Source organism: Cupressus sempervirens, chromosome 9, assembly GCF_028749045.1.
Source record: "Cupressus sempervirens isolate cs-2001-9-10 chromosome 9, ASM2874904v1, whole genome shotgun sequence".
NCBI lineage: Eukaryota > Viridiplantae > Streptophyta > Pinopsida > Cupressales > Cupressaceae > Cupressus > Cupressus sempervirens.
The window spans coordinates 786,771,902-786,798,457 of NC_143126.1; the positions used below are offsets into that span (position 1 = coordinate 786,771,902).

Below are 26,556 nucleotides of genomic sequence, written 5' to 3' on the forward strand. Positions count from 1 at the left end.
ACTGATCAAGTGTACGAGTTGCGCCGCCAATAGAGCACTTCAGAGACGCCACCTCTTCCCTATTCTATATTGTTTCTGTGTTGTATGTTGTTGTCTCCTAATTTTGTTAATTTTTGAAGTCGCCAAGAGACAACTTTTCTTTTTTGGGGGGGATAATGTTGTCTGGCAAAAAGGGTAGTTAGACAATTACCGGTGCAGACACGATTGTATCGTTTCATTGGCAACGTTTCGAACATTATAAATGTCATGAACACTTATTTATTTTGGCATCACTATCATTGTATGAAATATCACTGTTGTGTAAAGAAAAGCATTTGATAACGCATAGTTTTTGCATTGATTATATGTTTTCTTTCCTGTTCACCCACGGGTTGAACACCTACCCTATTTGACTTTTCAACCAACATCACAATCCTTATCGATTTACCAATTCTTTACAAGTAAAGTTTGTTAGTTAGTTTTTCTTTCACATGGTGTCTTGTAAATCTTATGAAATCTTGACCTCTAGTGAGTAGTCGGTAAAAATTATTTTACAAATGCTTTCAAACATCTCTAATAGACATAACCTACAAACCATTCATCACAATTCATCAAACTATTTGCCTCACATCCAGTTTACTAGAACTCTCTATCTTTACTCGATAGACTTCATTCTTACCAAATTAGCTATCTAATCAATCAATCCAATCACCGATATAACTGATCCATCACTTGTTGAGCACTTAGTTGGCAATAATGACAACATAGAAATGATGATCCAACCAAAACACTCATCCAATCTTGTCGCACATCATCATCACCATGCAAACAAATACTACTACTAAATTGTTATTTCCAGTAATTGTGTTGAAGAAGTATTATGAATAGATCAAAAAACAATATATCAAAATGAGTGGAAGCAATGTTGAGAGTTTCAAGAAAGTGCTCATTGGAAGATGCGAGACTCTTCATGCTGATCACCACCATGTCTTCTTCTATTTTCCATCCAATGGCTTCTAACTGATCATGGATATCATTGATTTTATTAAGATGTTCCTATAAGGATACCTGATCATCTATCATGATCAAGAAGAGCATGTTCTTCAAAAAGAATGCACGGATTTTGTCTAAGGTTTCATGTAAACTTTTAGATGGCTCCAAATTTTAACAATTATTTTACCAAAAGGAACTTGTGGGAATTGTTCATCAGTGATAGAAAGTTTGATGAGCATGATACCTCGATTTTGCTCATCAAATTTATCCAGCTCTCGAGATGGTGTGTCCTGCCCAACACAATTTTGTCAAGACACATTTACTCAAAAATCATCATACACTGCTTCTACGTATTGCAAATCTTGCCATTGAAATTTTTACTACCTTCCAACAAAATGTTGGTTAGAAATTCCATTGCACACTTTTCGAGGCATGAGAAAAGGAGAAGGCAATGTGCAAATAATAGAGGCAAGTACATAGATGAATGTCAATGTGAGCCTGCTAGCACAAAAGGCATAGAAATTGAGGCACTTGAAATTCTAACCTAGTTGAGATCTCAAAAAATCCACAAAGAATCAGTAAACAAAAAAAAAATTATAATTCGCATTAGGATTCAAGGCACAAAAGACGAGACACCCAAACAGCAACCCAATTGAGGTCTTGACAAACCCACCAAGAATTAGAAATTAGATTTGAATTCGGTAAAAAACCTAATAGTTTCAAACAAAACCCTAGCCAGGTTCAAAAAATGGTAGATTGCTGCAAAAAATGGTAGAAACAGAAGTCCTAGCCATAGAGCAGATACAGAGGGTTTCTAGAAACCATAGGCAGCTTGAGATCGACAAACAAATGACCACAAATTTGATTGAAATATCAGAAATGGTTGTTGTAGATGAATGAAATACGTTTTAATAAAAAAAATTACCATAGACTAAAACACAGCTCCCAAAAAACACCAAAAACAGCTAGGAGTTATAGACGAACGACATAGAAAGAACACAAAGTTATTGAAGGTTGTATGACCAGAAGGCAAGGGAATTTGTAGGCGAAAAAAAAATTAAATCTCGTAAAGGGAAAAAAATGGCATTTTGACCAGTTACATTTGAATGAACCAAAAGACAACTTCAGAACAAGTAGTTTTGGGCAGAGACATAAGAGAGAATGGTTGTTTTTGCTGCTCAGACCACAAAAAAGGTATTTTGAGAAGCTTTCTGAGTTGCAGCAAAAGCATGAACACAAAAATATATTCAATGTGCTTTATTTAAAATGGCCAAGAAGCCCTCGACCATGACTTTTTTCATTGCTGTCTTTTGAACGTCTAATAGGACTTGTTGTCTAGTGCGAATGATTTCCTAATAGAATATAGATTTAGTTTAGAATGTTGCTCACTGTACTTGATCGTGTGGTTGTAAGATCTCAAACTTCTACTTGTACCATGTGTTAGAAAGTAAGTTGTTAACAATGCCTGCAGGAGAAGCTAGAGGTGGTTGTACAGGGATCACTGGTATAAATGGAGATGTAAGAGCCACTAGAGCCTTCCCATCAAGTGGACCTAATGGAAGCCTAACTCCCAAATCATGAGCTTGCATAGGTCGGTCTGTTGGATTACGAACAAGAGAAACAGGCTCGAATGGTCCTCGTTACTCATCAAAAACTACATCACAACTGTACAGGAGACAAGATGTCTCAGTGTCAATCAAGTGGTAGGCTTTGTGAAGACTATTGTATCCAGCAAGCATGAGTGTTTGACTCTTGGCATCCAACTTGGTGCATCATGCATGAGGGATCCAAACAAAAAAAAGAGAGCCAAAAACCTTCAAGTGACTGATTTTGGGCTTACGACCTGACCAAGCCTCTTCCAGAGTTTTAACTCTGACTGCCACTATGGGTGACCAGTTCAAAAGATAAACTACAATGTTAACTGCTTCTGCCCAAAACTTCTTCGAAACATATCTGTATTCGAGCATGAACAAGCCATCTCAATGATTGTTTTGTTCCGACATTCAACTACATTGTTTTGTTGTGTTGTGTGGGGTGTTGTTAACTGGCGTTTGATGCCATGAGTATCCAAGATGCTAAAGAATTCATCAACAAACAATAGAAAATACCTAGACTCAAGAACAGAAGCAATGGCCATAGAGCCGCAGATACTAGCATGAACAAGCTGAAGTACCTGAGAAGCTCACCATGAATCGCCACTAGGGAAAGGGGTGGTGCGATGTTGCTTCCCATCTTGGCATGCATCACAAACTCCAAGTTGTTGAGTCTTTATCTCTAGCAATCCGAGGACAAGTTCTTCTCGAGCAAGCTGAGAGAGATAATGCACATTTATGTGCCCATACCGTTGATGCCAAAATGCATTGACAGACAATCACCAAGCAGCCATAGCTAAGTCCTAAGAATCACCAGAATTAATAAGTTCAAAAAGACCATGATCTTCAAGACCTACTGCAACAATACTAAGTTGCCCTATCATTGATGGTACATTGACATAAACTGAAGGTGACATCCAATTGTGGAGAATGTTGTAGTAACTGACTGACTGAGAGTAGATTAAGTTTCATCCCTGGAAAGTAGTACACATCGAGGAAAATGAGATTCCTCCCAGAAGGCTGAATCTAAATGTTGCCTTTACCGACAACGGTGTACTCTTCTCCACCACCAAAAAAAATTGAATCTAAATAAGGTTGGTAGTCAGTAGACCAGTCTCTGTAGTGGGTGAAATGACATGAGGCAACTGAATCAATATACAGGCAGATGACTTCACATGATCTACAGGTCTTTTAGCCATGAAGGCGTAAAAGGCAGATTCATTTTGCTCAGTGTACTATGCACTATTTCGCTTTAGGCTACAAACCAGATTCCTCAGATTGGGCAGTTAAGCATTTCCAACATTCAACCTTCATGTGACCAAACTTGTGTCAATAGTTGCATTGAATGTTCTTTTTCCTAGAGCCTTCTGAAGCTAGAGCAGAAGACTTATGTTGAGAAGACTGTTGAGACTTGCCTTTATCCTTCTAAAATGATTTAGCGATAAAAGCTTGTTTAGTGGAGCTAGAGTTGGAACTACTACCAAACGGTTGTTTACACTGATCTTGCTAAAGCAGAAGTGTGCAGAGATCTATGAACTTCATATCAACACCAATAGAAGTGATGTTGAGAGTCAATAAAATGCTCGTAGAACTTGGGAAAACTTTTGAGGGTTAAGACCACAATGTCCTCTTCCTCCATCTTGCGTCCAATGGAAAGTAATTGATCACGGATTTCCTAAATCCTATTCAAGCGTTCCTGGAGCGATTTCTGCTCATCCATGACAATAGAAACAAAGCATTCTTGAGAAAGAAGGCTCTGCTTTTTTCTGATGTCTCATGAAGTTTCTTCAAATGCTCCCATATCTTAGCAATTGTTTTACCAGATGGAATCTGAGGGAGCTAATCATCAGCCATGGATAATTTGAGAAGCATTACTGCCTCCCGATTATAGAGATCCTACATATCCTAATCAATACCATTGCAGTCAGATGCTTTGTAACACCCAAAACAACTTGATCGATATTCTGATTTTCAAAGATTGCTAGTATCCCCTGCTTCCATGTGCTATAGTTCTGAACATTGAATTTTGAATTGCCCTCGAGCAAAATATTCCACAAAGATGCCATAGCACGTTTTTCAATGAAAAAGTGTGAAAATCTGTGAAGGCATGTTCTTCAAAGGAAAAAAATGGAAGACCCAAAAAATTTAAAGAGGTACCCACAAGAGCACTCGAAAAACCCAAAAAGAATATGTTGTCAGTTTCTGGATTCACTGGCTCAAAAATCGAGGCACCCATAAAAATCTAAAAACCCAGTTGAACTCTCAAAAAACCCACCAAGAATCTATAATCTGAAGAAAAAAGTTGAGCCCAAAATTAAGGGTTTTCGAAGAAAACCCTAGTTGGCGGCCATGAAAGGTAGAAGTTGTAGAAAAAATGGCGATTTCTTGGAGAAAAAGGCCTATTTTTGTTTCAAAGAGAGACTCTCAAGCAGAGACAACTGTAGAAGTGAGAGTTTGACCTCAAAAACAGCACAATTTAGCACTTACAAACGCGTGAAAGAGGCACATCCTATCTACAAAAACATTTGCGAAAAAACTCCAAAAAAGTCACGACTTCAAGCAGAGACAGCAAATGAGCTCGCTGAGATGTCTATAACAAACAAAAAATAGGTTGTGTTTGCTAAGAAATGGTGGTAGATGTCCGCAATTGAAGACCACATCACAGCACACAAAAAACAGATTTTTCTTCAATCGGATTTCTCAAAAAACACGATTTTTCATCACAATTGGATTTCTCAAAATTGAAACCCTATAAAAACCCCAAGTAGACTCCGATAGAATTACCAGTGTCAATGAACAAAGCTCTTGTGTTTCTTGATTTTATTTATAATTCAGTAGATAAAATGAGTACAAAACAAATTTTGACTCTAGCAATTCACTCCACATTTATTGTGTACATTTATTAAGGAAGGGAAAGAACAAAATCTCATAAAGTTTAATTACTGAATTTCTAGATTACACAATAGAAGAACCTGATTTCTCCCGTAACACATAACCCTACTTATGCTGATTGGTAGAACAAACCATGCTAAAGACAAATGTACTTCCTTATCGCAGCATCACCATGAAGAAACCTAATGTCGGCCAAGGAAGTGAACAGCCAACTAATAGCAATGCGTATCCCCAATGCAAGTTGCGGCCAAGAAAAAGACGTCCACACATTGCACACACTTGGACGATTTTAGACACCAGACCTACGTTTGGAGTTGTTAGCTTGAATGTTGAACCAATGACTAGTCACAGCTTGACTCCCAGTCATTATTAATCTCAGATGCAACCCTCTGAAACAGCAGTCACTTAAAACAATCTTACTATCGATTTGCAAATCAATTACTAGCTTGTAACCACAACATAATCGAATTCCTTCAGAGTATCAATCTCCAAAGCCACAGTGGATATAGTTGGAGAAAACGACTAATCAACTATACTTCAGCAGTGGAATGAAAACACTTCTCAGCTACAGTGATGAACAATAGAGAAGTTAAGCAATCTTAGCTATACCTCAGTAGCTAAATTGCAAATGCAATTCTCAGAATTTCCAACCCTTATACAAAAGCAAGGGCATACAGTTAAGAACCCAAGAAAAGCCACAAGGCTCAAAATCAAATGTATAATCAAGCGTGGTTTCCCAATGAAATGAGCTCTCATTTATAAGCTTTCCTTGGCAAAAGATTCCTTAAAACTCCACTTCATAAATCGTGGAAGTTTCTCAAAAGAACTCAACACTAGAAACTTTCCAACTTGCTTTTAAAAATATCACTTAAGGTCATTATTATAATAATATAAATATTATTATAATAATGCAACTCAATGAAAAATAACTAAATAAGAGCTCAAGCAATTATTAACCTGATTAATTACAAGTGACGACCAACTGCCAGAGCCACCCACTGCACTGCCAAAAATAGCAACTTACTAAAAATAGTTCGCAACTGGGACCCCCAAAACACCCCGTCAGCTCATGAGGGTCGCTATGATGAGCTAACTTCATCAACTGCATAGACTTGCCAAAAACAAGGACATTACAAACCCTAAACAAGTTGTAGAGAAAGTTACAAAAATGATTTCGAAAAATCTTAGCAAATTACTTTGAAAGAAATTTTAAATTTTTCGAAAAAGTTAAAGTATTGGCTCTAATACTATATTACGAAGTAATCGGTAAAATACTTGCTTAATATTAACAGAGACAGAGAGATCAATATATACAAAAGAATGAACCCATGTTTCCTTAGGAAACGATCGTAAGGAATAGAAAGTTTCTATTCTAGCTGAAAGAAAACAAACAGTTATCTACAGCCTAACTAAATATTAGAAACATTCTAATATTTACGATAGAGTACAAATAGATAACCATTAACTAATAATATAAGTTGTCTATTATCGTAATATTAACAACGATGTATTCAAAACTGATTAAATTGGATGAAAATGCTTATAACACCTAGCAGGACAATGTATCTGGTCCATGTAAAAAAATTGCAGGTCCTAGCAGGGGTTTGGATGACACTTTTCTTTTGGGCCATCCTATGTGGTTGAAAGTGTCTTTCCACAATGGTGGTTGGTATGACCAAATATGTGTAAGACACCAACTACAGGATGCTCAAGTCCTTCAGAAACAATGAGGGAGCATAGTTTTTGAATTGGGACAATGTGTGTGCATGTATGCCACTTAATCAAACGGCCTCAACAACTACAACAAAATATCTCTGCCAAATGATTTCTGCATTTTTTTGTAATGCAAGGATATAGGTTGTATCTTGTGGATGGCTGATGGAGGCCTCTTATTCCATCAAAATGGTGGATCAATTCTTATTTACTTAAAAATATGTGGCAATACAGTAAAGGTAGGTGTCAAAAGGGTCATGATGTAGCGTTTAGCTTTAGCTGGTCGATGCAAGAATATTTTTTTTAAAATGTGTTTGAAGCTGACAAGCTTCATGTGTCGATCATTGCAAGAAAGATATCAAGGTCATTACACACGGAAAGACTAAATGCATGTAGGTGCGTGCAATAGACAAGTGATGATGGTGTGCGTTAGAAAATGCATCTATGGATATACGAGGATGAAAAAATAATAATGAAGAGTGACATGCATAATTATCATAGGTTATGGGATAGTTAACTGTAAAGTTTTGCAAATTCTAAATAATCAGATCTGAGATAATTCCTTTATATGATTGTTGTTCTGATCTTCCTTCTTGTCTGACCTTGAAATAAGATGACAATAGTAATTGTCCTTCTGAAATATATATTTATCACAGCAAGTATTCGATTTGTGGCAAAGTTGCTTAAAGGAGCACACTTGGTGTTTTATTGTGTGCTCTTTAACTACAACCACACCCTTCTCATATACCATAACCAACACGCATATCCCTTAAAGGGACATGACCCTATCTAGGTCGACTCATAATGCCTTTTCATAATCGGCGCTTAGAAGGAGATTTAGTTTAACAAACAAACATAATTAATTTAGTTGATGTTAATGCTAACATATAGTCATCACCAAAGATCATCGATCATGCCTAACCAAGGGGCAATATATTAATAGCCTTCAAAACGGCATTTTATGAAAGATGAGGATTGTGCAATCTGCATAGTCAAACTAGTATGAGGATAGGAGTTATAGCTTAAACACTCCCTCTTAACTTGATAATCATACTAAAAGATAACATATCTAGCATCATCAATTACGATGAATAAGCATAAAATGATACTCTATATCTATCAAAATCTTCTTCTTAGCATGCGGTATTATTGAACACATGATCCTGTCATATTACTATATTTGTGATATGACATATCACTTATACTAGTGATAATAGTATTGCAATGAATACAATATATAGGATAACATCCAGAGAATAATTAAATTCTTCCTTTATTTAAATTGTGACTCATAGGTACTAGCATTCCTATATCACAACATGATCCTAAGTTAAGATCTACCAGAACATTGGATAAACTCCGGAGAATAATAAAATTCTTCCTTTATCCAAATTGTGACTTATAGGCATAACAATGTCTACATCACAATGTGATCTTGAACTCATCTAGATCTGACAGTAGATCTCTACTGTTTAACACATTATCTAAGAGCTCGTCATCTCTCATAATGTCTTTCATACAAGTGTTCATTATCTCAGAGATCGTCACCTCTAAAATAATGAATACAAATGGTGGAGCCCATAATAGTCAATAGCCTAACAATAAAATTATTTTATTAATAATTTAAAGAATACAAATGAATTACAATTCAACCATACTAAGTTTTTTCCTGAAATGATCTATTTTCACTCGAGAGAGAGAGATTTGGTGAGAATATTTGTTGTCTGATCTACAGTGCAAATGTATTCTAATTTTACAGTATTCCTGTCTACCATATCTCTTACATAATAATAAAGAATTTTGATATGTTTAGACTTGTCATGAAAAACTGGATTCACAGAAAGCTTGATTGAACTTTGATTGTGACAATGAATAATCGTAGGATTCATGGCTTGACCAAATAATCCCACAAGTAACTTTCTAAGCCAAACTGCTTCCTGAGAGACCATCACTGCTGCAATTTATTCGGCTTCTATGGAACTTTGTGCTACTGAAGATTGCTTTCTGCATATCCATGATATCATTGTTGAGCCTAAACTGAAACAGCATCCTGAAGTGTTTTTCCTGTCAATAACACTTCCAGCCCAATCTGAGTCTGTGTATCCATGTAGGTCTAATTCAACTTTCTCATACTTGAGCACAAGGTTAAGAGTGCCTTGTAAGTATCTCATGATGTGTTTGACTGCAACTAGGTGAATCTCCTTTGGCTCACACATAAACTAACTTAATGCATTAACAGCATAGAAAATGTCAGATCTTGTATTTACCAAGTACATAAGGGATCCAATCATTTGTCCGTAAAGAGTAGAATCTATGGAAGGTGATTTTGCTACTGCTTCCTTAAGTTTATGTAGATTAGTCTCTATGGGAGAAGACATAGACCTGCAGTTCCACATTCCAAATCTCTTCAAGATGTCTAATGTATACTTTCCTTGATTAAGTATGATGTTGTACAAGAGGCTTCTGTCCAAAGATAATATTCTAGATTTTGATCAAATATCATAGCTCTTGTAGCTTCTATTATTGTCCTATTCTTCCTTTCTGCTACCCTTTTTTGTTGTGGGTTATAAGGAACGGTATACTCTATCTTAATTCCTATTTCTTTACAAAACCTTTTAAACAAATCTGAGGTATATTCCCCTCCATTATCAGTCCTGAGAGTTTTAATTTTATGTCCTAATAAGTTTTCAATTAAGGTTTTAGAGTATTTAAATCTCTTAAGGATTTCTTCTGATTCTTTACATTTTAAGAAGTAAATCCAAGTTTTTTTAGAGAAGTCATCCATAAAAAGTATATAATACCAGATCCTCCAAGAGAAGAAACAGACATAGGTCCACATAAATCTGAGTGGATTAAATTCCAAAACATTGTTAGTTTTTCTAGTGCTATCATGAAATGGACTTTTGGCATTCTTACCCAAAGCGCATCCTTTGCATATGCTTGAGTGATCTTTATTCAGTTTAGGTAAACCAGTAACCAACTTCTCCATAGTTGATAAGGTTTTGAAATTTAGATGTCCTAACTTTCTGTGCCATATTTCATTTAGATCAGTAGCTTCATGATTAAGGCTTGAATAGGTCAACTAGGTTTTGAATTTAATTCATACAAGTACCCCTTTCTTTGACCAGTCAATTTTGCTTTCTTAAATTAGTTCTTAGCCCAGGTCATTACTTTACAATCCATGAATGCAACATTATGTCCATCTTCAAGCATTGTAACTGAGATTAAATTCCTTTTTATTCTTGGTACATAGAGTACTCCTTTGAGAAGAGAACTACACGACTTTAGTTTCAAGGTGCAATTTCCAATTCCTTTGATGGAATGTGCTGAATTATCACCGATGATGACTTCGCCATTAACTTTTTTCTGATATAGAGTCTGTGCTTCTCTGTACCCTGTAATATGTCAAGATGATCCACTATCAATCACCCATGCCTTACTTGAGACTTCATTTGATAGTGTCGAATACAATACATGATTCTCAAGATCATAGTTATCTTCTTTCCTAGTAATGTTTGTACAGTTTAATTCTTGTTTAGAATTCTCAAGGCAATTAAATCTATAGTGTCCAAACTTTTTGCATTTGAAGCATTTTATTTTGGATAGATTTTTCTTAGGATTATCATTCTTTTTATTACCTTTCTTCTTCTTGAAGTGTTTCTTCTTACCTTTATAGGAATTTGTGTTAAGCACATGAAGTTCTTCATCTTCAGTTTTCAACTTTCCCCCTTTCTTAATTTTTTTTGGATTCTTTCTGAAGACAATCTCCCTTAAGTCTATTGAAGTCAGGAAGATTGTCTCTAACACTTACTCCTTGTGCAAATCTTTCCCATGAATCTGGTAATCCATCTATAGCCATCATTGTTAATTCTTTGTCATCAATTATGGTTCCTATACTTGCAAGTTCATCTCTTAGACTGGCAACTCTTAGGAAGTAAGAATTCATCGATTCTCCCTTCTTTATCTATCTATAATTTAGTTGTCTTTTTAGTGTGAGGACTCTAATTGCATTGTTAACCTCATATGCATTCAATAATGCATTCATCATATTGAATGTTGTTTGATGTTTCGTTGGCATGGGTACTATTTCATTTTTTACTCCATCTAATATGATTTGCATGGATTTCTTGTTTCCTTTACTCCAAATAGTTTTATTAGGTTCATCATGAATCATTTCCAATCATTTTCTTCAAGAATCATCATGATTCTAAATTTCCAAGCATCGAAGTGTTTTTTCCTATCAAACCCGTCCTCGGGTCTGATTGTGTATGCCATTGAAGATAGAAGAATGTTGCTAGATATACTCAGTCTGATTGTTTAATTTGCAAAGCCTAAGTTCATCTACCAGAGCTCTGATACCATGTCAAGTTCTGCAAATTCTAAAATAATCAAATCTGAGATAATACCTTTATATGCTTGTTGTTCTGATCTTCCTTCTTGTCTGACCTTGAAATGAGATGACAATCATAATTTTCCTTCTGAAATATATATTTATCACAGCAAGTATTCGATTTGTGGCATGGTTTCTTAAAGAAGCAGACTTGGTGTTCTATTGTGTTCTCTTTAACTACCACCACACCCTTCACATATAATATAACCAAAGGGCATGTCCCTTAAAGGGACATGACCCTATCTAGGTCAGCCCACAATGCCTTCTCATAATTGGTGCCTAGAAGGAGATTTAGTTTAACAAACATAACTAATTTAGTTGATGTTAATGCTAACATATAGTCATCACCAAAGATTGTTGATCATGTCTAACCAAGGGGCAATGCATTAATAGCCTTCAAAATGGTATTATATGAAAGATGAGGATTGTGCGATCTGCACAGTCAAACGAGTATGAGGGTCGAAGTTATAATTTTAACATCAACACCAAGATAATCGATTGTTAAAAGAGGAAACAATCGACTTACATTTTTCTCAATGGAATGATAGTCGGAGTATAATGCTCAATAATAAACAAAGGAAGTATTCTTGAGTTAAGTGGGGGTGAACAGAAAGTATGTGTACATGTACACAGTCATTGAAAAATAGTTTAAGTTTGTGCACGTAAGTTTTGGAAGTGTAACTTACAAGTAATATATATCAAAGAAACAAAAATCACCGCAATACAGGCGATATGGCGATTCGATTCATGCTAGGCGATTTTTTATGAATCGATGAATCAAATCGCCAATTTCTTGGTGTGAATCGCCCAAAATTGCCAATCAGCCAAAATCAGCCAAAATTGCCAAGAAAATCAGCTACGTGGCAGCTGAAAGTTGGGACTTAAAAACAAAAAAATAACAATTTACTTTTATTTTATTTTTTTAATTTCTCTTTCTAATAACCCTAAAAGGCCTTCTATTTCTTTAGTATAACAAAAAGAGAAGAAAAGTGAGAATGAGAAAGAGAAAAGAGAAAACATAGGGTTGCAACCTGCAAAAAGAAGAGCATCAAGGAGATCACAAATCAATTCGGTGAGGCTATATGTTTGCATTGGGAGCATTAAGGAGACAATAGTAACACTCAACTCATTTGCAAGAGGTAAAGTGTTGATTTTCTTTTTGTATCTTAGTGTATTGTTCATTTTTTGTTTAATTCTTTTAGTTTTCATTTGTAAATGTTCAATGTTATTTACTAAATTGCAAATACAAAGTAGGGTTTTTTGTTTTTTTATTAGTTTAAAACTTTAAATTTTTAATTATATTTTCTTATTGTAGCAGCCTTAACTTTTGTTATGTGGCATTAGAACACTTGAACAAGAGAAGTTAAATAAGAAAACGCAACTTGAATAGTTAAGTGATATTGGCTCCCATGCCCTCGTAGCTGCATCTACATCCACAAGTTGTGTTGGAGAGGGTTCTTCCAAGCCTCCCTTTCTTGCTAGTGCTAGTACTAATGCCCATGCACTTGCGAGTGCTAGTGCTAGTGCTAGTCATTCTAATACTAAGCCAGGCCCTATTACATTTCGACCTAGAGTGCGGAAATCTAGATTAAATAGTTACTTTGTGCCACACACTACTACTGGTGCACAACCCTCTATTGAGGGCATGGGTTTGAACAAGGAGATTCATGATGCTGCCAGGAAACAAATTTGCAAATTTTGGTACTTTTGCAATATTTCATTTATTGCAGCCAGGTAATGAATTCTTTTTTATTTGTTTTCTTTAAGTTTAAAATTATATTTTTATTATTCCTACTTTTGTAATCATAGATTCATATTACATAATAATTTGTCATCTAAATTTCTAAACATAATCTATTTCTGACAAGTCTCCTTATTGGCAGGCACGATAGATGTCGTATCTATTTGTGGTTCAGGGTCTAAAGCCCCTAATGAGGCTTAGCTAAGTGGCTACCTTTTAGATGAAATGGTAGACAATATGAAGCTTGAGCTAGAGGACCAACAAAAGGAATGGACCATAAAGGGTTGCACCATTATGACTGATGGTTGGACGGATAGGAGGAATAGAACACTACTCAATTTTCTTGTTTCCTGTGGAGGTAATTGATCATTCTGCTTTCCTACATGCATTGTGAATTGTGATTGAATAATTTAAATTTTGATTTGTTGATTGCTAATTTGTTGATGATCCATGATAATTAATTGTTTTGATCAATTTAAATTTTGTAGGATCCACTGTATTCATCAATCTATTGATGCTTCCTCTCATGTCAAAAATGCCACATACTAATGTGAGGTTATTGAAGAAGTCATAGCAAAGGTGGAGGAAGAAAATGCAGTACGAATGGTGACCGATAATGCAGCAAGTTATGTTGTTGCAGGTAAACTTTTAACTTTAAATTTTAAGTTTTCAAGTTTTTAAAATATATTTATATGAACTTTTGTAATTCTAAATTTCTTAACATGTGTAAATTTCTAAATTATTTAAAATAGTTGTAGGTAAACTTTTGATGGACAAGCACCCCACAATATTTTGGTCTCCTTGTATGACACATTGCCTTGACCTCATGTTGGAGGCCTTTAGTAAGCTTGACTAGGTCAAATTATGTGCAGAAAAGGCCAAAAATATATGCAAGTTTATCTACAATCATACATAAATCCTCAGCACAATGAGGAAATACACAGGAGATAGGGAGTTAGCTTGTCTTGGCATCATGAGGTTTGCCTCGAATTTCATCACACTGAAATCCTTGACGACATCAAGGGAAGAATTAGGACACATGATTGTTGGGCCAGAGTTGATTTCCTCTTACTATACTATGACCCCTACAAGGATGGATGTGGCCAATTGCTTCTTACAATTTAACATTTAGTATTACTATTTATTATTTAATTGTTTGATGATTTAGTTTTATATTTAAATTTTGACTCAAATATTTTTCTTTTATTATATGCAAGTCAATGAGCCCCTTGAATCTCTCCTACAAACTGTTGATGGGGAGAATCCCTCTGTGGGCTACATATATGAGGACATGGATAGGGCCAAGCAGGCCATTAAAGCCTAGTATCCAAGAGTGTCAAAGAAGTATGGCCCCATTTGGGAGATCATTGATTGGAGATGGCAGAATCAACTCCACAGGCCCATCCATGAAGCAGCCTATTACCTAAATCCAGCATATCGTTTTCGTCTTGACTTCAAGGCGAGTGAGGTGGTTCTAACTGACCTATATACACTAATGTAGAGGATGCGTAGCGATGGCAGTTCCTCGGCTGCAACCATAGAGCTAAACAAATTCAATAATAAGGGGCAATTTTCTCTAGCAACATGGCCATAGAAGCTCGAACATCACTACAACCAGGTAAAAATAATATATTCTTAAAGACTTAAAGTTAATTGTTATGGCTTATAAGTTATGCATTTTTGTACTTGTAAATGAGACTGATTGTTTTTCTTTTCCCTTGTTTCAAATAAATGGTGGCAAATGTTTGGACCCTCAACCCCACATCTTCAGAGGATTGCCATTTGTATTTTGAGTCAGCCTAGTAGCGCTTCTAGATGTGAGCGCAATTGATCCATGTTGGAGCATATTCAGTCGAAGAGGCGAAACAAGTTGTCTATGCAGAGATTGAACGATCTTGTATTTGTTCATTACAGCCTCCGCCTTAGGACCAAACAGATTTTGACTACTAATTCCTCTATGATCATTCTAGAGGAGATTGATCCAGAGTCAGAGTAGCTCACAAAGGCTATAGATGCAGCAGTCTTCACTGAGGTAGACCATGAGTGAGTTGACCAAGTAGATAGAAAGGTTGAGGCTATGGCCATGGCAGAGGAGTCTAGAGCACATTCAGGCACTGGCAAACGCATATGCACATGCACAGATAGTGATGTTCATGCACCCATCTCACATGTGAGGGCTATGGCTCATCAGTCATCTAGGACCTACCTTAGATGCCTTTTGTAGAAGGCATACAGAATATTCAAAGGGTGAGGATGAGGTAGACACTGAGGTTGCAGCCGAGCTTGAGGATGATGATGAGAATTAAGCTAGAGCCTTGTTTTTTCATTTTGTTTACAGATACACATACGTTTCATGGATCTTCATCTTAAATACATTTATGATTTGATCTCATTAGTTTTATGGATCTTCATATTACATACATTTATGATTTGACAACATTTATATTTCTCTATATCTATGTCATGACTCATTATGATCCTATTCCTATGATTTCTATTTACTTAAGCTACAATTTACATTTTACGTATGTGTTGGATTTATCATTTATGTTTCTTACTTGTGTATGTTAGATTCTAATTGATAATGTTATTGTATGTTTAAGTTTTATTCAGTAAAGGGTGCATAAAATAATAAGTTTTGAGTCGTTAAAATCTCTAAATTTAAAGGGTTTTTTCAATTTGTCGATTCATAGCTGATTCATAGGCGATTCCGAGCCGATTGACAATTCGAGTCGGCCTTGTCGATCCCGAGTTTTGGCTCTTTGATATATATACATGCGTCATACAACTGCAAAAGAAAGGGTGAGCAGCACATTAATTTCTTGAAAGATTCCGTGAAAGCATAAAATAGAAACATGTCACCAATATTTGTGTTGTTAAATTTGTGAATGTTCATTTAGTGTGGTGAGTATAAAAGTTGGTGGAATTGCTTAAGACAAAGGGCACTAGCTATATAAGAAAATCTCTAATATAGCGATAAAATATTACTAGGTATTCGAGTAAAATTATACATGAAGTCCTATAGAATGTATTCCTTTAGTCTAATATCACTACTCAAGCATATCCAGGAGATGTTGATTAATCTTCTTCCTATCTTTGACTAGGGTTGTCTCCGTAATTTGTTTGTATCTCATAATCTAATAACTGTATTGATGCTTCACGGATAGAAATGGTTGTAGCCATTTGAAAAGTTAGAGTTCAAGCTCTTTGATAGGTTGAAGCCTAAGTTTGATTACTAATGTAAAGAGAGTTGTGGCTTTATTGAACTGGGTTGTAGGCCATTTTTATTGTCAGTGAACCGTGGTTTTTTTTTTCTTTTTTTTTTATGGATAAGAGGCCGAAGCCAAGATTAATTATTATAATGTGTTGAGATTAATTATTATCATTTTATTAAGCTCGAGTAGACTCAAACCCAAGATCTCCTAGATAAGAGGCTCACAATTTACCATTGTGTTGTAGGCTCTTGCCGTAGTGAACTGTGGTTTTTACCCAAAAGGGTTTCTACGTGATAAATTTTGGATGTCATTGTCTAAATTTATTCTAGTGAATATATTCTTCTCATTAAAGTTTTAAAAATACTGATTCACCTCCTTCCCCTCTCTGTATTTTCCATGTTTTCAAGAAATGACGGCAAATAATCACGTGGGGAACCCTAGTCAGGTAGAGATTTTTGCAAGCTTCAATCAAACCCAGAATAATTTCAAACAAATTGGACAAATAATTTTATTGAAGATATTATAAAAATTTGCAAAAAAAAAATTAGCTTTAATACCATATTAGACAAACATTTGGTAAAATATCGGATGATTATTAACAAAGAACAAATTGTTCTAGTGAGTTTACAATCGGATATTTTTAAAAAGAAACATAAAAGTAATAGAAAAAATCTATTATATAGGATACTTACAATATCTAGAAGTTGTTGAGAAATTTAACCTCATAGTGAATTGAAGCCAATTCCATATGTTGTGTGTGTGTGTGTGTGTGTGTTGATGGCTTTATGTTGATATCCTGAACATGCCATTCCAAGAATATCCCATTGAGATGATATATCTCCATATGCTTGAGAGCATAATGTGTTCCATAACAAATCCTCCCTGTCTAAGAGAGAGTGTTAAGATAATAGCTACAATTGAATTGATTTAATCGTAAGATACAATGTTGATATAATATATCATATATATAATATTATAATTATACTACATATATATAATATTATAAATATATTATACTATATATATATATATATATATATATATATATATATATATATTGTGATTTACATTGCTAATATATATTAACTAATAATGATTAATCATAGAGACAAGTCTCTTCATTAGACATGTCTCCTACTCTTGTATTTATAAGATATTGGAATCTGCATTTTGGAACATACCTATAACAATGGTAGTGTAACTACATTTGCAGAAACCGATGCATGTTTTCTAACATGGTATCAGAGCTTAACTGCAAATGGAAAATTTCAAGTATTAGTGTGCAGCGATGACAAATAGTTGACTCATCAACCAGGTGAACCAATGTCACAGCTCTCAAAACATATCACAAGATGCATAATAAATTAAAGACATGGGCTGTAATTCAACATTGGGGGACTATCTTAGAACAAACGGAAGAAGAACCGACAAGGTCTTGATCTAAATAAAATAATTAATAGACTGAGAAAAAGACTTCACAAATGGTTTGGAATCCATCCAAGAAGGAATGTATGTATACGTAGATTGCAAACAAAGTATATTACAACAAAGATTGTTACAAAGGAATGCATGAGATAAAGTGTTTTACAAATGAAGATTGTTAGGAAGCGAAAAATTTTAAATAAAAAAATTGAGTGATGCACGAAGTTTTTGGCACTATGGGTTTATGAAGAAATATTGAGCGAATAGGATATGGAGGAGAAACAAGGTCCAGAACAGTGCAATACACTACCGAGTCAAAATCTAATCCTTTGTTAACAATAGACTAAGCAGAGAGTCTTCATAAAATATACAAGAAGAAATCTAATTACGTATGACAGATGAATAGGCATCGTCGATCGCACCCTTTCTATGGCAAGATAGTCATTGACTATTAAAACTAAGATGGGAGCCCTAGCACTTCGGTGTTGAAGTATAATTCATCGACAACATTATGAACAAAGGCAATTGAAGTTATTCCCCAATTAAATATACACCCATGTCTTGACCAATACAATCTCAATTTGAACAACAATCTTACATGATATCAGTAGCAATCTAGAAGGAACAACAACCAGTTGATTACTATCCTATATATTTTGGTTTGAAAGAAGGATTTTGAGAATTTTCAAGAAAATGAGGGAAGATGTAATGCCCGATTCCACAGCCTTTAGAAGCATCTCTCCTGCCTGCACTTCAAAAGCCCCAACGCAAGCAAAGACCGCTAGGAGGGCCAGATTAGGGTAGTTACAGCAAGCTTGTTGTATATCGATCTATTTAAACCAAGTTCACCATGCTTGGATCGAGAATCAACACCATTATTATCAAGAATGGATAAATGAAACAACCTGCAACTTTACGAATCAATTAAACACTTACATTTATTAAATAGATGAAATTATGATTATTAAGGAAATGTTGAAATTGATCCATACCAAGGATAAGTTGTACGTAAATACTCAGATGCATATACTAATAGGAGTCTTTACAATAGGATGGCATCTAGACATGAAGATGGGATAAGAAGACAGGGACGTGAGTAATACTAACTTAGAAGATGATGGTGAGACAATAATGACTATGAAAATCAATCATATAGACATCAGATATAATATCAACTTACATGCTAACAATTGACAACATTCAGACTAATCAGTAATTAAGAATTATAAGACTAAAGCAAAAAAATATGAAGCAAATAAGAAAGAAAGAAAAAAATTATTGCCTTGATCAAATATCATGCTAATATACATTGATAATAAAGGCATGAAAAGTAGGGTAGATATTTTCAATATTAAATTGCCATCAATCAGAGAAATGAGAAATGGTAGTAGCCAATCAGAGCGAAGTCAAACAGACAGCGAGAAGGGAATGGAAGTCAGCAAACAAGCATATTGCATTATTGGTTCAGAAATGATGTTTCTAATTCTTCTAAACTTGACCAAGCCAAAATATTTGTAATAACAATAAGGGCATTGTGCTAATTAAGCTCGAAAGCATTTGCAATAAAATAAAAATATAAAAAATCCACTTTAAAGGTCAAGCAATGCTACATTTGTACCAGTGAAAAAGTATTGTGCCAACATAAATATGCATGGAGTATTTGATAGCATGAGCATTAAACTCAAGAGGGAATAATCACTTAAGAGAAGGGGAATCAAAATTTTAAAAGTAAATTACCACCTTACAAAAGGCAAGAAATGTCAACAATGAATCATGCCACGTGGAAAGAGAAGGGAAGACTACTTGCATATAACATTATAAAATATGAGAAAGGAATATATTGAAACTTGCATAAGGGATATAAAAATATATAGATCTGGAAAAAGACAAAACAATGAGAGAGGACTGAAAAATATAAGGAGAATTAGTGACTATAATGGAATGAGTTGGAATTTTACATTGTGGGGGGAATAATAAGCAATGTTCCATTCCTGTTTTGATGTCGATGTATAGATAAGTTACTTACCTTTGAGTATTACACTTACTTTTTTGTAATGTCTTGCTTATATGTATGAATAATAAGTCATGTGTCTTGGTGTACTCTTGTTCCTTGATCTTTTCCTTTATGTCTGAGGATGTTCTTGCAAGACATAAAGGTTGTTACTTCACACATGCAATCAATGAGATTATGATATCCTTCTACATTAAGAGGGAGTATGACAACTCTTCTAAGGAAAAACAAAAGCTTAGAAGATTGATACTCGGAAGGAGTCTAAAAATACATGGTGTGACTACATGTTTTTAAAATGGGCCTACCCATGTATACATCATGAGGAAGTAAAAACTTGTCACCAGAAAGTCGGCAGATTGATATCAAATTCAGAGGGAATTCGAAAGACATCCTTAGGCAAAGAGAGCTCTAAGGGAGTCACTTAAGGACCTGACTTCCCAGAATCATTGTTCAGAGGGAGAATTTTGAGGTGCAATCGTTTGTGAATGGTATCTTCTCTATGAGAAGAAGTTCTAAGTGAAACTCCTTGTAATACATTCTTCTCTGTGAGAGATAATTAAGGTGAAAGCTTTTGTACCACCCTCTAATTGGGTTCATGGTGGTTACTATCTCATATATGATATGTAATGAAAGGTGACGATCTTTCATTGAAATATATAAACAGAAGGTAACCATTGTAAGGTGACGATCATATAAATGGTAGAACTGTTATCATGACATACTTCATTAAGTTGTTGTCCCAGAATGTTGGAAGTCATGATAACAAGCGTATCAACTAGAAGGTTAACCATTGTTAGGTGACTACCTTATCAATAGTTTGACCTATCTCCTAGATATGCTACATTAACTTGTAGTACCTAAATGTGTTGTATGTCTAGGAGCAAGTGTTATCATGGTTCTATGGGCCGGATTTTGCCGGATACCATGATAACCAACTAATCATGGTTCTTTGAGCCGGATTTTGCCGGACACCATGATAACCAACTGGATTTTTCCGGACACCATGAAAATCAATTTAAGGTTCTTTGGGTTGGATCTTGCCGGACAATATGATATATTTACTATCATAGACCACACTTAAGGTGGTGTTTAAACTTATATTAAAGTAATAGAAATTGTTTCAATTCCCTCTTTGCTAAACAGGGAGTATTGAGAAATTTGGCCTCATAGTGAATTGAAGCCAATTCCATATGTAATATATGTTAATATATACATGTGTGTTGATGGATTTATGTTGATATCCTTAATATGCCATTCCAAGAATATCACATTGAGATGATATATCTCCATATGCTTGAGAGCATAATATGTTCCATAACAAATCCTCCCTAGCTAAGAGGGAGTGTTAAGATTATAGCTACAGTCAAATTGATTTAATCGTAAGATACAATGTTGATATAATATTATTATTATACTACATATATATAATATTATAAATATATTATAGTATATTATATTATATTATATATATAATATATTATACATATGTTATATTGTTAATATATATTAACTAATAATGATTAATCATAGAGACATGTCTCCTACTCTTATATTTATAAGAGATTGGGATCTGCATTGTGGAACATACCTGCAACAATGGCAGTCTAATTACATTTGCAGAAACTGGTCCATGTTTTCTAACAGAAGTGACCATTAATATAGAAATAGAATAATATAGGAGATATTATTTTAATAAGGTTTACATCTCAGAGTTGCTTGTGTTGAACTGCCCCTTGGAACAACTCTTCTCCCTCTCTACCCTAATCATAAAATACCATATGGTGATACAATTTTCTAATCAGTAGTGATTTCCTCATTCAACTATAAACTGTGGCATCCTTAACCTCTCATACCCACTCCACCTCAAGAGAGCTGTTGAAACAAAAAAATTATAGCAAGATCTTTTTGAGCTTTGATTCAGGCTAAAATTCCTGGGTTCATCTGAAAATGGGGCCAAATCCATCCTTCCCAGGTCCAGGCACTGATCCAGGCTTTGGTTACCACAGGATATATCATAGGCTTATATGAGAAAATCCAAAGAAAAGAAAGTTTGTTTTAAAAAAATAAAACCCTTTTCCAGTACATTTAAGCTCTGTAAATTTTCATTTCATAGAAGTTTGAGTTTCTGAACTGTCATTATTGTTTTCTATTAAATACCAAGTGAAAACGGAAGGAAAAGAAATAAGATAGAATTAGCAAAGCAATCTGGTCTGCTTTATTCTTCCTTTTTGTGCCACTCAAAACAACCACTGATACTGTACATATTATTAACTCTGCTCTTCACATCAAACTTTTTATTGCCTTCTCACTTTAGTTCATTCAGACCTGATTACTTTTAGATCCTTTATATGAACATTAAAAAAGTCCCAACAAATTTTTATCATTCAGTTATAACATAACAAGTTAAGGAGTTCCTACTGCTGTATTACTATATTGATACTTTTATATTTCATGTTAACTATTTCATAGAAATAATATTAATATTACTCATATGTCAATTACTTTATTGTCTGTATTTTTATTTGTATTTAATTTCTAATACATTCATTGTTATTATTACTATTTGTATATATTTTTATTAGTACATTATATATAGCATAGCCATGGTTCAAACTCTGAACCTGTACCTGACCCCATAACCAAATGGGGAACTTAGGATTCAGGTGCCCATAAATCATAGAAATAAAATGAAAATGAAACGAAGTTCTGAAACTAACAAAGTCCATCATTGTCATTGGTTTCAGTCACAATTATTCTTGAGCAAAGAATCTTGTATTAACTTTCGCCGCACTAGGGAATCCAATCAGCACCACAATAGCAGGTGAGGCACACTGTTTATTTAACCAAAATAAAAATATCCCCTTCCACTGTCTAACCTGTCAATTTCAGGAAAACCAACACCACTTCATCCAGTACGGCAGTTTACATAGGAAGGAATGTAGCCAGAAGCAAAGAAGCTAGTCAACCACGTTCTAAGCATTGCGAATCATATTGGAACTATTCCAAGTGAACAAGTATTGCCATCTCTCTGACATGTTTTGGCAGGAAGAAATGTCATCCATATTCTTCTACATGACATTTGCTACACCAAGATGATCTCTTCATGTAAAAATTTCTGCTATGGAAAAGCACATTTGCTTGTATATATGTCTAAAGAAAATTATGGCTGCTTTCCAGCGCACATGAACTCAAAAACTCCAGAAATATGACTTCTAGATAATAAGTACACACAGAATGTCAATAAGAGTGAAACCAAAAAAGTAGTCTGATTTCTTGTTAAAACAAATGTGTTTGGTAAATTATCTTTATTCATGGAATAGGCATTCAGTATTTACAGTCAACTCCAATAACAAACATGAAAAGTAACTTTCTTATACAAATGAATCAGTCTCCTAACAACTCCATTGCTTTGACAAAAAGAAAAAGATAAAATTGAATAGAAACGTTCAGGATAAAGTTACGAATAAATATATAATCAAGCATCAATGTCTAACAATTATGTTCACAAACAGTCCAAGAGGTTGAGCTTACTTGGTAAAAAGATTGAGTTCCCATTGTGGAGACCCAAGTTCAAAGTCCAAAGGAACATCTACTATATAAGTTGTGACTCTTGGCCTTTCATTGTTGGCTCCTATAGTGGAGTAGGTTTCTATAATAAGTGGATTTCTAAATTGTCACTCTTGGTCTTCCATTGTTGGCACGTGGATTGGAGATGGTTTCTAAAATAAGTGGATTTCTAAGATGTGACGCTTGGTCTTCATTAGTTTTTTCCTAGTGCGGTTCCTGAAAAGGAGTTGATATTAGCTCCATTAGTATGCTCACAAGAGCTTGTATTGGTCTAATGTTGATGTTTGTATCAGCAAAATATTTGTAAACAATTAGCAATTAACAAAAAAGTCATATTCGCATACAATTCCAAAAAGTGTTGATGTTCATTATTTCCACCATAAATTCACATTCACACTGCAACCAGGTTCAAATGAAGCAATTTCACTCTATCATTCCATGAGTTTAAGTGGTGCCCGCAGCACAAACAATCCCTACCTTACCACCATGCTTGTTTAGCTCAGAAATGTCAGCAAAATAGCCTCTGTTCAGCTCATCCCCACTGCACTAAAGTAGGTCCAAAAACCCAGAATCAATACTTCAAGATTTTTGAAAATGTTAAAGAACAAAAAAAATTGGCCTTCATGACTCCATATCTCAAAAACTTGAACATTGCTATGCTATTCCAAAAAATAGGAAAGATTTCAGCAGAAATAAAACTTTATGACATCCAACATAAGATCATAATCAATACTTTCATTCATTCTCAAAGAAGGATAACATGCACAAACTAAGAGATATTCTCAAATCTAGTGTCAAGCTTGATGCATAGACCGTTCTAAATAAGGAAACTTGTTTGCTTCAATTTTAGAAAACTTACACTAACTGTTCTACATGAATATAATTAATATCAAAATCTATAAAATAATACTAGAATTGCTTCCATAATAGAATGAAGTCTAATTTACATCAATTTTAGACAACTTGCAGAAACTGTTGTGCGTGAATACACTTAATATCAAAATCTATATAATATAATATTAGAATTGCTGCCATAATAGAATGAAATCTAATTTGTTTTAATTTTAGACAACTTATATAAACTGTTGCATGTGAAGTCAAAATGTATAATAAAATACTAAAATTGCTGCCATAATTCATATGTAACAAATATTAGACTATAAAAAATTGCCACAAATTTGCAATTCCAAAAATAATAACCTCCCAAGTGATATGTCTTTGAAAAGCAGTTACTAATGTCTTATGAAGTCAATGATGTCTAAAGATTGTGTCTCAATATTTTGATGTATAATAATGAATATACCAACAATGATTATGGGACAAAACAACCCGGCCAAAATAACACAACAACAAATCATCCTAGGGTAATAAATACCCCAATGACAAAATAACCCTCCATTAAATTACCACATATCCAAAAGCATGTTGCAACCAAATAACACTAAACAATTATTTGCGTGCAAAGTCAATGCATAAATATGCAACTGTGTCAAACTGTCAATCCACATGGTAATTTAATGCAGGGTTATTTTGTCATTGGTTATTTTGACCAGGTTATTTTGGTTGGTTATTGTAACAAGGAACCAACAATCAGATAAATAATAAATAGACCTAAATACCAGGGAGATCATGGACGATAGTTGGACTTGGAATCACAGTCTACATTCTGAATTAAGCTCACTATAAAGTATAGACAATGAGCACTTTCTATAGATGACTACTGATCATTTTTCCTACCATTCTTAACTTATTATCATTGATTTGTATGCCACAATAGACAATGGTTCGATCACTTTATGGAAGATGATGCAAGAGCATCCTAGGCATAAGAGCAATCGTGCATCACCCAAAAATATTTCCTTTATGTTTCTTGAGTAAGGGTTGTCTCAATGCAAAGTTGTTGTTTGAGGAAGCTTGCTACTTAGTAAGTCCATCATACGAGCTCAGAATGTCCTAATTTCAGAGGTGGAGGTTCATCTTGAATTTATCAACCTGCCAATTCAGGGTCACTGCCATATCATGAGTATTTGTGAGGTTATTGCGGAATTTTGGTCTGAAAATTTGGTATTAAAATTCAGGTTTAGTTTTGAAGGCCTTAAAGGCTCTGGATGGGCTCTGAAACAAGGCCAACCGGAGCTTGCGTGAATCAAGCATTGTAGATCAGAAGCTAAGGATTCTAGAATGGGGTCATAATAGCCAATCAGCTCAACAGTTCGCAAGTTATGGTCTTCCGAAGTTGGGCCACCCAAAAATTCCAAAATGTCATAATTATTTTGAGCGTACTCTATATGCAATTTTAGGGTTGGCCAGCCTTAAGGGTTAGGGCTTGATGTCTAGAACCTTCCCAGGCAATGTAAAATTGCCTATATAAGGAAGGCTTGTAGATTGTCTAGGACAGCTCTGGGTGATAGTTCGCATAAAAGTCACTTGCCAAAAGACTCAACCGCTACATTCAGATGAGTATGTAATGTTGCCATTTTTAGGTTTTGTAGCCATTCAATTGTCGTTGACTTTCTAGTTTGTGCCAGGTTGTTCAAAAAAATAATTTGATGTTGGCAATGAGCTAACAAGGTCTAGAGGAGTCATATGACACTTTCAAATGTTATTTTCAACTTCCAATTTAAGCTCCAGAATTCTTGGAAGTAGCATCTATTTTTAGTAAGTTGCCCAATTGTTGTTTGCTTATCATCTATCATCATCCAGTTCACTCCTACACAATTATATTTCAATTACAATGCATTTTGACCATAGTCGCTAATTGGGTGTATTATTGAGTCATATTTAATTAATTTCAATAAGGTTGCCATTTTAGTTGAACATATTTATGAGGCACCTCACACTTATAGCTCATTAGGGAGAGGATGGAAAATTTAATATGATGGGATGCTTTATAGTGACTAAAAGTTGTGAGTTAATAAAGTTAAATAAAATATTAGCTTCAAATATTTAATAGAGGTGATTTAATATAATGAATGTGCCTTTGTTGTTTAATACCACATTGAGAGATAAAAAAGGGAGGTGATTATTGCTAAATTAAAACA

At 34.6% G+C, this 26,556-nt stretch overlaps 1 protein-coding gene across 2 annotated transcripts in view; it reads right to left on the bottom strand.

Moving 5' to 3' along the window:
- The window catches only part of LOC149541076 (ATPase complex subunit), a 175,651-nt gene that overhangs the window by 81,469 nt on the left and 67,626 nt on the right, over nt 1-26,556 (bottom strand). For both annotated transcript variants that reach the window (XM_089799801.1, XM_089799800.1), the window contains exon 3: nt 23,993-24,056. In XM_089799801.1, the coding sequence (XP_089655927.1) occupies nt 23,993-24,056 (64 nt within the window). The remainder of the gene's footprint in view (nt 1-23,992; nt 24,057-26,556) is intronic.